Source organism: Hirundo rustica, chromosome 5, assembly GCF_015227805.2.
Source record: "Hirundo rustica isolate bHirRus1 chromosome 5, bHirRus1.pri.v3, whole genome shotgun sequence".
Classification (NCBI taxonomy): Eukaryota; Metazoa; Chordata; class Aves; order Passeriformes; family Hirundinidae; genus Hirundo; species Hirundo rustica.
Genome location: NC_053454.1, coordinates 53,750,919 through 53,764,031, shown reverse-complemented (window position 1 = coordinate 53,764,031; position 13,113 = coordinate 53,750,919). Strand labels below are relative to the sequence as shown.

Below are 13,113 nucleotides of genomic sequence, written 5' to 3'. Positions count from 1 at the left end.
CAGGAAAGTGATAGTGGAGATGAAGAAAGGATTGTTTGGATTTCAGCTTTTAAAAAACATCCCCGCGATACAGGTTCTTCTACCAATACATTTTTTCTAACACCGCAGTAGATTCTGCAGTTGTCTAATTTGCAGTTAACTGTGTGCTTTACTAACAACAATTCAGTTTTAAGTACATTAACCTGACTATTTATAATGATGCGTAACAATTAATTTACCGTACCTAGAAAAGCCCTATTCAGGCAATATAGATTCTGTAAGAAAGTCAGTAACGTGGTGATTTTCAAACTACTGACAAATAACAAGGAAGTATGTATCCATGACATGCCAGCTGAGTGGATGACTATAAAACAAAGCTCTGCCATTCTGATTTTATTGTACTGAATCCAAGTTTATCCTAAACTCTGTGATAACTCAATGCTCTTTTATTGGTTCCCTCTCAATAAGACAGAGATTTTAAATCAGAGTTTTTCTAGATACGCTAACTTCCTTTGAATTGCACGGTTGGTAACTTTTCCGGCTATTTCATTTTGAAGCTTAATTTAAATGTGTTTTTAAATTGCTTCACTTAATCTCCACCAACCTTTCTTACACCAAAAAACTTCGAATCCAAAACAAATGGCGGAGGGAGGAGAGTTACACAGTGGTTTTAGGATTCGAGCCTGCCTCAGGACAGAACAGGCGGTGCAAGAGCACGTTGGCAAACTCAGGCAAAGACACCACCCTGTAAGGATTTCAGAGCCCAGACAAGCACCCAGGCAGGCAGGGTGTATCCTGCGGGCTTTTCCAAGCTTCTTGGGTGGCACAAGTGGCTCTGCTGTCGGAATTATGCGGGGCAGGCAGGGTGAGCCGTGCCTAGAAGAGCCCTCTTGTCACGCCCGCCTGTGCAGGCAGCTGCCTTGCTCAGTAAATCATCCGGACAATGGGAACTCATGTTCCGCTGCAGTTCATTATTTTCTCCTCACATCTGCTCCAGTTCACTGATACGTACGGTCAATTATCTCACAGCTAGTTTATCTTTATTAGATTATGCAGCTGCTGCTCCAGAGCACGATGAGAAATACCAGCTTTTCACAGAAATTACAGGTTCTGCCCAGGTGACTGAAGGCAGCAGGACAGTTCCCCAGTGCTGGGGGACTTTTACTTTCAGAAAGCCAACCAGAAAACCTGCATAAAGGCACACAACTGTTTTAAGCGCTATGAACTTTTGAACTGGTTTCTTATGACCCTCATGCTTTTCCTTTTGGGAAATCTGACCTCTAGCACTTCCCAGTTTTGTCTGAATTGTTTACCCAAGTCTTTTGCTCACTTTCAGAGGTGCTCTGTCAGCTCTGGATAATGTCTCACTTCACACGTAAGGCAAACTCGTACTGCATGGCCTCCTTCCTTCTGTTTCAGCCTCAAGGACGAGAAGGTGGTGTTTTCCCATCACCGTTTAATCTCACCTGTGCCCCCTAACCAGTACTCCCTAAGTCTGAAAGTGCACTGGAGTGAGAATTATCTCATGCAATGCCTGCACCTTGTCGGGTCTGCGTTGGGCATCTTGTGATAGCAGATGCTGGATATCAATGAGTTGGATAGCAATGCCCCTTCTCCTGATTTCTTTCATTCAAGCCACTATTGAGCAAAGAATCTTAGCATCTAGACAAAAAGAGCAAAGAAAAAACATCAAACAGAGCAAACCAGGAAACTGACGTACTGGCTTAGTGTTTTCCCAGATTGGGTTTTCATTTATGAAGTAATTTAATTAATTCTTGACAAGACCTAATGGCCTAATTCATAAGCTATACTTGCAGTCTGCTATTAAAGTATACACCTGTTGCTGAGATGCATTTACAGTCCATCTGCTTTATTCAGGAAGCAAAGGTGGCTTTTTTTCTTGGTTTTGCTTTTTTAAAAGCTGAACACAACAGTGAGAAAGCCTCAATAGATGCACAAACTTTTTATCATTTTGCTATTCCAACAAAGTTGAAGATGTTTAAATGCTTTGACATAACAGATGGGAAATTCCCGAAGTCCTCCTGAACACAGTATTTCAAGCCCTGATCTAGGAAGTTCCTATTCATATGTATTTATATGGTCTAAATGCTATCCACTCTCCACACTGTGACTTGCAATACTGCAAAATCACATGGGATCCATTTTATGACAACCACTTTATTTGACACACTTTTAAAGAGAAGTGCTGTGATGGCATACAACAAAGAGAAGTGCTGTGATGGCATACAAGATGTGAAAATAGTGAGTTTAAAAACTAAAGGGGTGTGCTTTTAGTTACTGGGATGTCCCATCACAGAGGACACGCTTTCATTGTTTTCTCAGCACCTTCACACTTTCACAAGCTCAGGTCAAATTATCCTTCCTTCAAACGTGGTAAACTAATTTTTACTTTACTTTGTTACTACACAGAAAACGAACCCCACTAAAAGCAGCTTTACTCGGGATTCCTAATGTTTTTCACTTGCACCTCCTCCACGACGGATGCACACTGACACCTACTGCTTGAAGCAGAGACAACCCTGTAGGGGATACACAGAGACCACAAGATTGAGCTTGGTGAATTTGCATGGCTGTGTCTGTGCAGGTTCCCCTGCAGAGCAGGGAAATAATCCTCAGGGAACCTCAGACCTGCCTGGCACCCAGAGCAGGGCCACCCAGTGACCTGGTGTTTACTTTCAGCCAGTGCAGGTGTGATGGACAGGAACCCGCATCACAGAAAGTAATCATGATTTGTGATGGGGCTCAGCACTCCTGTGCACTTAGGACCTCTTATGGCACGTCCCATGGAGGGAGAAGCGTCCAGTGTGAAGGTGGACAAGCAAATTTCTGAGCAGGTGTGAAATCCAGAGCAAAGTTTTCCAGTTTCTTCAGGAAACCGACCTGAGAACAAACAGGATAAAACATCTTACGCAATAAATATTCTTCAAGGTAAGAATACCGGACCTGCATTATTTAAAGAGTTGTGTCAAATAAAAACTGTTGAAAGGAGAAACAGTCAGTTGTACTGAATAACGCCCACAGAAGTAATTCTAGGAAAAGAACCAGGCAAAACTGCCTAATGCCTTGCCCTGCACTCATGTGTACTTAACGCAATCCTTGGCACTGCTTGTGATGTCAGGTCTCATCTCAATTTCAGTTTAATGCTCTGCATGTTGACAAGGAAGCTCCACACTACAAAGCTTTTGCTTTCCTCCCCTGTAATACCACACTGGCTTTTCTCAGGACGTGCCCATCAGGGAGCTCCTCTGGAAGGATCTACATGACTAACTCACATCCAAGGCACATCCTCCAGCACAAAGCATGCCTGAAGATTCCCTGTCTTCTGAAAACTCATTGCACACGTGGAGTGGAATTGTGCTTACAGGGACTCGCCGCTGCCAGATGCCGCCTCATTACCTGAAACTGCCAAATGTTTCTCAGTACTGATTACTGAATGCAGCTGGTATTCAGAGTCTCGCTAAAGAATTATACAAGGAGCACTTTTTAACAATCTCAACTCCCTTTACCACACGGTTTTGGAACGTAAACGCCCTTCAGGCATGACTCCCTGGAACAATCAGTCACCTAGCAAGGTTTTCCTCTTCTTTTAACTGTATAGAAATCATCTTGCCTGGTACTGAGCCCAGCTGAGCCAAGAAATTATCTAATCAAGGGCTAGAGAGAGGGAGAGGAGAACTCTGGTCAGCAGTAGGTGAATGGATTCAGACCCCAGTTCTCTCAAACTGGTCAAGCTGACGTCATCCTTATATCCCCAATGACAGAGGGCTCCAGCTATGAATTTTCTGCCCAAATATATTAATAAACTATTTATACACATCCTCGCTTGCATCAGTGTTGTTATTTAACATAAACATTCTCCCCTCTCTGTCTAAAACTCAGGGGGAATATGTGTGCTCTGGTTCATTTCTTATGGTAGTTAGGACCCCCATGTTCTTTCCTCCATCTCATAAGTCTTGCCATTTCTTTAATCATCTTCACAAACCTAAAGCCATTGGAACACGAGTGACTTGAAACTGTGTAAGGCTTCACCTGTCTCTTGTACAGTGGTATCTATACTTCTGAGTGTACTGAAAATACTTCCTTTATATATCCACTGTCACATGATTACTTTGAGTATTTTCATCCCATGCCTCCCTTTCATCCCTCCATGAACAAGTATGCTCACATCTTTTTTTCTTGCCTGGCATTTCCAAATGTGAGGAACTTCCCTTTCATGGCAAAGATTTTCATTATTAGACCTCAGGTATATGACTTTATTACTTATGTTATTATTTTTATAGTATATATCTTAAATTCGATGCTTACATTTATAAATGTATTTTAATTTTTTATAAATATCTATATCTCTCACTCCATACAATATCTCACTGTCACATACATTCTCCCAGAGGACACCACCAACCTATTCACCCTCCTAAATTTCTGCTATAAGCTCAATAAATGAACATGATTTGACTTTATTATGCTAGTGGCAATTAAGAAAAAGAAGTTCATAACATTTAAAGATCTCCAGCAGCAATCCCCTTCCTCTCCTACCAGTAATATCTATAGGTCTCACCTCCTCCCTACCCATCTTTAAGTTCTAGTACTCATGCCCACTTTTTCCACATAGATGGCATGATACAAAACATTTTGCTGACATCAGACAGATTAGGTATACTCCTTTTCTTCCTCTCCCTGGAAAGTATTTTAAAAAATAGTGTGGTTGCACTGGTGTCACCGCTCTTTACCAACCCATGTCACATTTTGTCTCATTTACTGCTTACTCTCATACTGTTACAGACTGTTTATTCCCTTGCAAAGTAGCAATGATAATAAAGTCTTGACTTTCCCAATATAAAAAGACCCCAACAAATCAGCGTCATTTAAGAAACAGGATATTTATTGGTGGCATTCTGACAGTTCTGACTTAAAAGTCAAGACCTTCAGCATTTGTCTTGTTGTTAAAAACAGCAACCAGGGAAACATCTCCATTGTTAGGTGGGATGGTATAGCACAGAATAATCAAGTCCCTGATTCTATCCTATTAAAACTCATTTATGGAGGGTGTGCTGGTTTTGGCTGGGGTAGAGTTCACTTTCTTCCCAGTGGCTGGTATGGGGCTGTATTTTGGATTTGTGCTGAACACAGGGCTGATAATACAGAGATGTTTGTGTTATTGCTGAGCAGGACTTAGACACAGCCAAGGCCTTTTCTGGTTTTTGTACTGGCAGGGGATTTAGGGGTGCATGGGAGGCTGGGAGAGCCAAGTGACCCAAACTGACCAAAGGGATATTCCAGACCATGACATCATGCTCAGTATTTAGAGTGGGGGGAAGAAGGAGGAAGGAGGGGGACACATTTGAAGTGATGGCATCTGTCTTCCCAAGAAACCATTACATGTGACAAGACCCTGCTCTCTGGAGATGGCTAAATACCTGCCTGCCCACGGGAAGCACTGAATGAATTCCTTGTTCTGCTTTTCTTGTGTGCATGGCTCTTTCCTATCAACCTGTCTTTATCTCAAGCCATGAGTTTTCCAGCTCTTACCATTCCAGTTCTCTACCAAATCCCGCTGGTGGGGGAGTGAGCAAAGCAGCCCGCTGGGGTTAAACTACGACAGAGGGACACAATGTTCCTTCCATCTGGCAAGAGCCAAGTATTATGCAGTGTTTGGAAGCTAAAGAGCTCTTGTTCCCACTTACTTAACTTGTTGTATAATTATCTATACGGAACTACTGCATAAACACAGCAGTGACCGCTCTGTACCCAAACATTCACGATTCATTTGAAGGATTACTTGAGCAGCATTTCAAATTATGTAAGTGTGGCTGGTAGCAATAGAAATAGATTTGACCATCAGAGAGCTAAAGCAGACAGTCTCCCCTTCCCTGCCCATGGTGTGAAATGCAGTTCCTACATTTGCCATGCACAGCCTCTGGGGCAGCAATTAGAACATTCGAAGTCACACAGAGAAAGCTGCCCACCCACTCAAGTTCTCATTTGTGGAAGCAGCAGGAATCACCCAGCCAGCGCCAGTGCTCCTGCCAAACTAACTGCACTTGGCAACTGACCTCAGGAGGACACATTTCTGATGTGTTACAAACAGAAGCAAGACTTACAAGCTGTTCCCTTTATTTACAAGTAACTGTATCCCAGCAATGTTACAAAAGACACAGGCTTGGCAGGAAGCCTGTATGTCAAGGTGTATGGCTCCCTCTCCTCCCAGCCATTTCTTCACTCCCCAGCTGTTTATTCCTGACAGTTTCCTTCCTATTTGCAAGACAGATTCCCATGGAGACCCATCCCTTCATTTCTGTGGACACACTCATTCTTTGTTCTACCCCCTCATAAGCCTACATCTCTACTTAAGATGTTCAAATTTGCTGCCTTCCTCTCAGAAATGTCCTGCTTTGATATCAGTTTTCTCAGGTCCACTCCTTGTTCTCCATCTCTCCTTGGTGATCTTGACAAGGTCAGCTGAAGAGTATCTCCTTCATGGATATTTTTTTCTATAATCCAGGACAGGGCTTGGAAGGACAGTTTTGAGCAGTAAGACAGATGGAAATGTAATGAAACCCTAAAATAATTTGGAAGTCACATTTAGCCAGAAAGAAAAACAAAGGGGAGGACAATTTTAAATGGAAAGGCAGGACGAAGAATTAAACTAGGGAAAATTTGAGACAGGGGTATGCATGTATGCAGCAACAAAATAACCTCCTGAAGGCAGGATCTCCTTTGACAATTTGGAGCTTTTGAGGCACAGCTTGGCAACATCTGCACAAACAGATTGCAGGGAATGCCGGTGCATCAACAGGAAGGCAGACAGATCATGAAACCAGGTTAGTCCATGAACAGTCCCCGACACACATTTCTGCACAGCATGCATTAACTGCACTCTTTCTACGCTTCACGTCAGAAAAATTCTTTAAGAAACAACCCAAGCTACGAAGATAAACAGGAGTATATGCCAGGGATGAACAAATTTCAGACACCACTGTAAGAATTCCAATTATCACTGTTCTCACAAAAAGCACCACTGGGATTTCTTTTTATTTGTTTAAACTCTGAGGAGATCAAAGAACCCAATTATAATATCTGGCCCTTCTCCTCTGCAGCCCTTCATTGTTAATTGCTCTGGCTCCTGTTCCTCCACTAAGTATAAATGAAAGCACTGGAATTAAGCCTGCTACTGAAGCAAGCAGAGCAAACTTTCACAGATGTCAACAGAATTAGACCCCTTTTACAAGCAGTGACTTTGCCCTCCAGTTGGCAAAACAAGAAACAATTTGTTCAAATGCAGCATGAGCACCATTCCCTCCAGTGAGGCTTGCTGGGCACCCAGGCACTCTCCTGCTTTTCCAGGCTGCAGCAGGGAACTGGATGGGCTGCTGACTCACCATCTGGTTCCTGGTTTCTTCCTGAGCAGCACATGCTGCCAGTTCCTCAAATCCTGTAGCAAAAATCTCTCCTGTGCCTGCAGATAAGCTACTCGGGCATCTAAGCTACGTAACAAACCAAAGAAAAGAGGAAAACCACGTCCATCTTGTAATAAAGACCTTAAAACCTGGGCCTCCTCTTTAAATACAAAAGAAAGGCAACAGAGATGGTATCTACAAAGAGTCATCCCAGTAACTGAGCAATAATTACAAATGCAAAATTAATGCTCGCTTTGATTACAGTCTGTTCAGCACTTCTGAACCCCTCCCCACATTTAATTCCAATAATGAGTCAATCCCACACAGACAAATAAATGAAAACAACTGAGTAAATACCTCACGTAGAAGGGTGACATAGGCCGCTCATCTTCTTGGGAGCTAGAAACAAAACATATTTCGTAAGTTAGTATGCAGCTCTGTCTTGCATTTCTAGCTTAAGATACCCACTCTTAAAAAGCAGAGTTAACGAAAGTGAAATTGCACCCATTACAGAGGTAACACTTAAGTCTATTTTGTCCTCTGGTTGATGCACAGAAGAAAGCTTTAAGTTACTTTCCTCAAATCCTGGCAATCCAACTCATTTCTCAATGTCCACAAACGTGGCGTAACAGATCTCCTGCTAGACAGCCAGGAGTCATTCCGACTCTGCAACAGCGCTAGGCCTATTCCCATGGCAACAATAAAGCATTTTGCTAGGAAAACCAAGAGAGTCCTTCGCTCTCTACTGCTCCAGAATTAAACATTCTGCCTATTAAAGCCAAGCTTGGGGAAAAAAACAAATGCCATCTTGAGTAACCAAAGAAACGGCCATGGCCATAGGCGTACGCATGAGGGTACCTACTCCTCAGTTTTACCACTCCTGTGGAAAGTTTATTTGAACAAAATTTCTGTAGGCTTGAGATCAGGGATTGCCACTGGCTGGCACAGAGGTCCCCTGACAAAATGTCCAGTTGTGTTTTAGTTGTCAACTGGCCTGGCCCCAACGTAACTACCTGGCAAGTGACTTACCAGCCCTGATCCAGCTCACTGTGTCTGCGCTGGCACAAGGGTGAGAACGAGCTGGGACACAGAATCGCACATGACCTCTTGAGTTTTGAAGGATTTTATTTGTTGGCTTATAAAAGCTGCTCTAAGCACTCGATAAAGGGGAAAGAAACATCTCTGTAGGATTTGCAACTAGGAAATCAAGTACTCGGGTACTTTCTGCAGTTTCCATTGGAGGCGGCATGAAGCTCCCTCAGCAAGGTGAGCTGAAACTGGCCTGCAGCCAGGTAAGCACCCTGCCCTCACACTGTACAGAGCCAGAGGCAGATTTAACCACGGCCTGTTTCCAACACCGCCAATGTTATAACAGATCCACAAACACGAGCGCCAAATTCACCGAGGGGAGCAGAGCGTAAGGGAGGAGGCAATAAAAGGGATTTAAAAAGTCAGACTAACAGATAAGCAAGCCAGTGTTCCAGAAAAATAATCACAAGGATTCAACCCCCCAAACAGAATATGGAAAGATCCACAAACAGACATCTACAGCGAAGGCCTTAAAGCACATGGTGCGGGAAACCCAAAATACTGATTTGTGGCTAACACCAAACACCACAGACCGCAAGGAACAGAAACTGCCTCTGAAATCGGTGTGGTCTACCAAAACTCCATCACCTCTGCAAGGCAACAGTGACTGGACAGCGTTCAGCAGCTCCCCAAGTAGACTGGGAGCACAGCTGCTGCTGGAAACCTCGCTGCCACTTCCACAAGCCTGTCTTCAGCAGCCTGAACAAGCTGCAGTGCCCAGAGCTGCTGCTGCTCCCAGAGCCAGGCAGGACACAGAGCAGTGCACAGCAGGTGGAGAGCGCCTGCCTGTGAACTGAGGCCAACAGCACCTGAGCCCTTGGGAGAAACTGCTACAGCTTTGAGACTGCCTAGAAAAAGTTGGTGGAAACACAGAAACGCACATGACTGCCTTCCTGAAGACAACGTGCAATGAAGGCACGGGTAGGAACCTGTACCAGGTAAGGCTCCCTCCCCTGATGGCAATGCAGTCTTTCAGCTGGCATGCATTCTATCACTTTATTTGGCACTTACAAAATACTTATTTTTGTAAGTGCAAAGAAAGCACTTTAAACTCTCAAAGCTGCTGGTGACATTTTTTGTTGTGCTCAGTTCACTGTGTTAATAGCTGTACTTATGATCTCAATGCAAACAAGTCCAAATAGTGGCCAGAAAACATGAAAAATCTTTTCTCATATACATGAAAGTTCACAGTGCTGTCAAGATTTCTGTGCATTAATGCACAGAATGACAACACCAAATGCTGCTTTATGTACAAGTGGCAGTTGCTGATGCCACTCCAAACATGCTCTCTTTTCCATCATGAACAGCCCTCCTAATTTCAAGGTTTGTAATTAACTTCCAAATCAAAGCAGCACAATCATATGGAAGAAGTCCAAATTATCTTTTGCATTTGTGCTCTCAATATTTGTTTTGACAGAGCAGATGAAAAGTAGCATTCAGCCAGGACTCTGAGTCCTCTTGCATTTCCTTCCCTTTCTTCCACAGCAACTTCAACTGGATGATTCTAAAGTTCAAGCAAGTTTTCTAACTGTGCAAAAATTCATCCTCCCATACAAAGGATCTGAGGAGAAACAAATATTTTAAGCCCATTAGCTGGCAGAGAAAGGAGCTGTTACAGAAGTCAGAAACCAAGTATCAGTTTTATTTAGATCAGCAAGTTTCAAGATTTCACAGGGTTGGTAATAATTGTAGCTGTGAAAAACCTCTCTGACTCAATAGTGGTTCATAGTTTCACGTGTGCAGCAAATGAGCAGTAGTTGAACCTGGGATGAAGACCTCCAAGCTAACTCATGTGAAATCCAGACTTCTGAGAAAATCATAAAAATCTTCTAAATTTCTACCTTCCTCAGCAAAGAACTTATCCATTAGACAAACAGGCTTAGCAGTAAATTAAATGTTGGGGGTTTTTTGTTTGGTTGGGATTTTTTTATCCTCAAAGTTTTGTCCAGATGTACATATGCTTTATGTCCAGAAGGCATGAAGTAACTTAAAAAAACTCCGGTTATTTGTTCACAACTACCACTGATTACCTGGCCAAGCAGGTGAGTGCAAAATACAGCAGTCTCTTTTTTCTCGAGCATATAAACAGCTCCCCTAAATCCAGGGATTAAACAGAAATTAATTGCTTCCACGAAATACTTGGGAGATTACCTGACAACTTCCTTCTTGCTAAAAACCAAAACAAATACCAGCCAAACTAAAAAAAAAAAAAAACCAAACCAAACATAAAAACCCACAGCAAACCAAACTTATTTGTTTATTTCACGGGTAAAGAAGCAATATTGCGTATGTTTGTAACCACCACTCAGCTAATTAAAAGTTTGTCAGTCTGGAAGGAACACCAGTTTAGCCCACCAGTTAGTTTAGCACACTTTGGGATTTTCAGGCACAACCTTTCTGCCCCTGAAGAGGGAAATAGGAAAGCCTGGATGAAGTCTAACTGGTAAATGAATTTCCATTACAGAAGGAGTGTTATCCTTTTTTGCCTCCCTCTTTTGCAACAGGAATGTTACAGGCAATGTTACATCATGGCTCCTTTTTTTTTTCTTTTTTTTTGTTCTTTTTCCTGACATCTCATAGAATTATAGAACCATAGAACTGAGGGTGAAAAAGCCTTCTCAGATCAAGCCCAACCTTTAAACCATCTTGCCCTTCAGGCAGAATAAGGGAGGTGCTGGACCTGCTGTAGAGCACTCATTTAGATGTAAAGTTCCCAATTTATTTCTGTGCATAGGGAATACCCCTGTCTCAGCCCTCTCCTCACTGGCCTGAGCTCCCACCCAAAGTCAGAGAATGGCTCAGGCTCCTTCCTCCTTGTTTTATTTGCACTTAATCAGCAGCAGTTCTGTCTTAGCTTCCTGGCACTGGAACTTCCATAACAAAGCTACTGCTGCTTTCCTACTCCACATCTCTTTTCAAAGCTTAAATGGGACATTTAGTTGATGAAATTATAAAAAAAATACTCTGTGGATTTTTTTTTTTTTGTTTTGTTTTGTTTGTTTTTGGTGGGGTTTTTTTGTTTGGGGTTTTTTTTGGGTTTTTTTGTGTTTTTGTTTTTGTTTTTTTTTTTACATTTATGAAAATGCTCTTTGACTCATGGGTCAACATTTTGCACTGGAGATGAAGGGCCTAGACACTGGCAGGGTCTTGCTGCTCAGCCAAGGTCATGTTTTCCTAATGCCTTGCCAGAGGCTCTGTTTGTTCTGACCTCAAATGTTGGATATGGGAATGGCTCACCTATTCTACCACAGAAATTCTTGACTTCAAGAGAAATGTAGTTGTTTTTTAGTGAGAATACTTTTTTAACGCAAAGCAATAGCTTTTATTTTTAATGCAATCAAACAAAAAGGCAATGAAAAAATCAGTGACATCAAAATTGCTAATGATATCAAAAGTTAATGCAGGTTTTGGAGGGAGGAGAAGGAAGGCTAAGTTTGGGTGACTTCTTAAGGCTTTGAACTTATCTCCCTTTTCTTTTCTTCTCATCATTTAGAACACCTATGCCTCCTTTGATTAAAAGACATTAAATTTTTGCAACAGCTGAGGATTTTAACAATAACATTTATTTACTTATTATGACATTCAACACCAACAACACTAAAAACAGCTTCAAGGAAACATTGATTTTGAGGCCACAGTAGTGCTTCATGCGCTACTCATCTTATTCACAAATTTTTCAGCACTTCTTCACTCATCCAAGTCATTTCCCCATAAAAGTTATTTCAATGTTGCAAAAAATGCGAGATTGAAACAGCTCATGAAAATTTATTGCAGGCTTATTTTCTCAATAGAGCTATTTACTCATAGCTTGTGCTTCACAGCAGTGGGTAAAAGGCAATGTTTTTGCAAATGAGAAATAGCAGGCAACACAAGCTTTTGCCTTCAAATAAATCCTTCAAAATAAAATTCCTTCAAATAAATATTGAGGTACATTATGCAAAAGAAGAAAGAATAATACCATCCTTGATGCAAGATTAACCATGAATTTAATCTAACTAATCATAACACTGCAGTGCTACAATGGTCATCATTAGAGTCAGCACTTACCATCAATCCTTGAGCAACGCCACCCTTGCTCTACATCCTTACACAGAGGGGGAGGAGGGAATACCGTATATGCACTATTTAAAAAACAAATGCTTAACAGCTATTTTCCTGTGAGAGTTATTTCCATGCCAACATCTCTATTTTCCCTGAAGAGTAACTTTAATAAGTCAAAACCGTAACATGTTGTTTTAGATATTTATCTCCAGTCTTCACAATAGCTGTGCTTATAACTAACCATGCATACCACTGAAACTTAAGTAAGTTACTCAGCAAATGAGCCACATGTCAAAATCCAAGGCTGACAACCCAGCTTCTTTACTCTGAACTCACGTATCCTGTAAAAATATCACACTACACAAAGCATCTCCAATACTTGGGTGCAGGTGAATTGGTTTAAATATTAAATTCCAAAGGATCCCATCATCTCCCTCAAAGCTGTTTCTTCAGCTTGTTTTTCCTAAAGATCTCTCAAGTAAATTACACAGCACAGGCATCTACCCATAGGCAAAACTGTGCAGGCTGTGTGTGAGATTGAAGAATATTACCTGAATAGGAAAAAAAAAGCATACTGAAGGCTCTT

The 13,113-nt window shown here is 41.9% G+C and overlaps 1 protein-coding gene across 5 annotated transcripts in view; it reads right to left on the bottom strand.

Annotated features, from left to right (window-relative positions):
• The window catches only part of FAM13A (family with sequence similarity 13 member A), a 146,261-nt gene that overhangs the window by 40,463 nt on the left and 92,685 nt on the right, over window positions 1-13,113 (bottom strand). For all 5 annotated transcript variants that reach the window (XM_040064094.1, XM_040064093.2, XM_040064095.2 and 2 more), the window contains one exon: window positions 7,755-7,796. In XM_040064094.1, coding sequence (XP_039920028.1) covers window positions 7,755-7,796 — 42 coding nt within the window. The remainder of the gene's footprint in view (window positions 1-7,754; window positions 7,797-13,113) is intronic.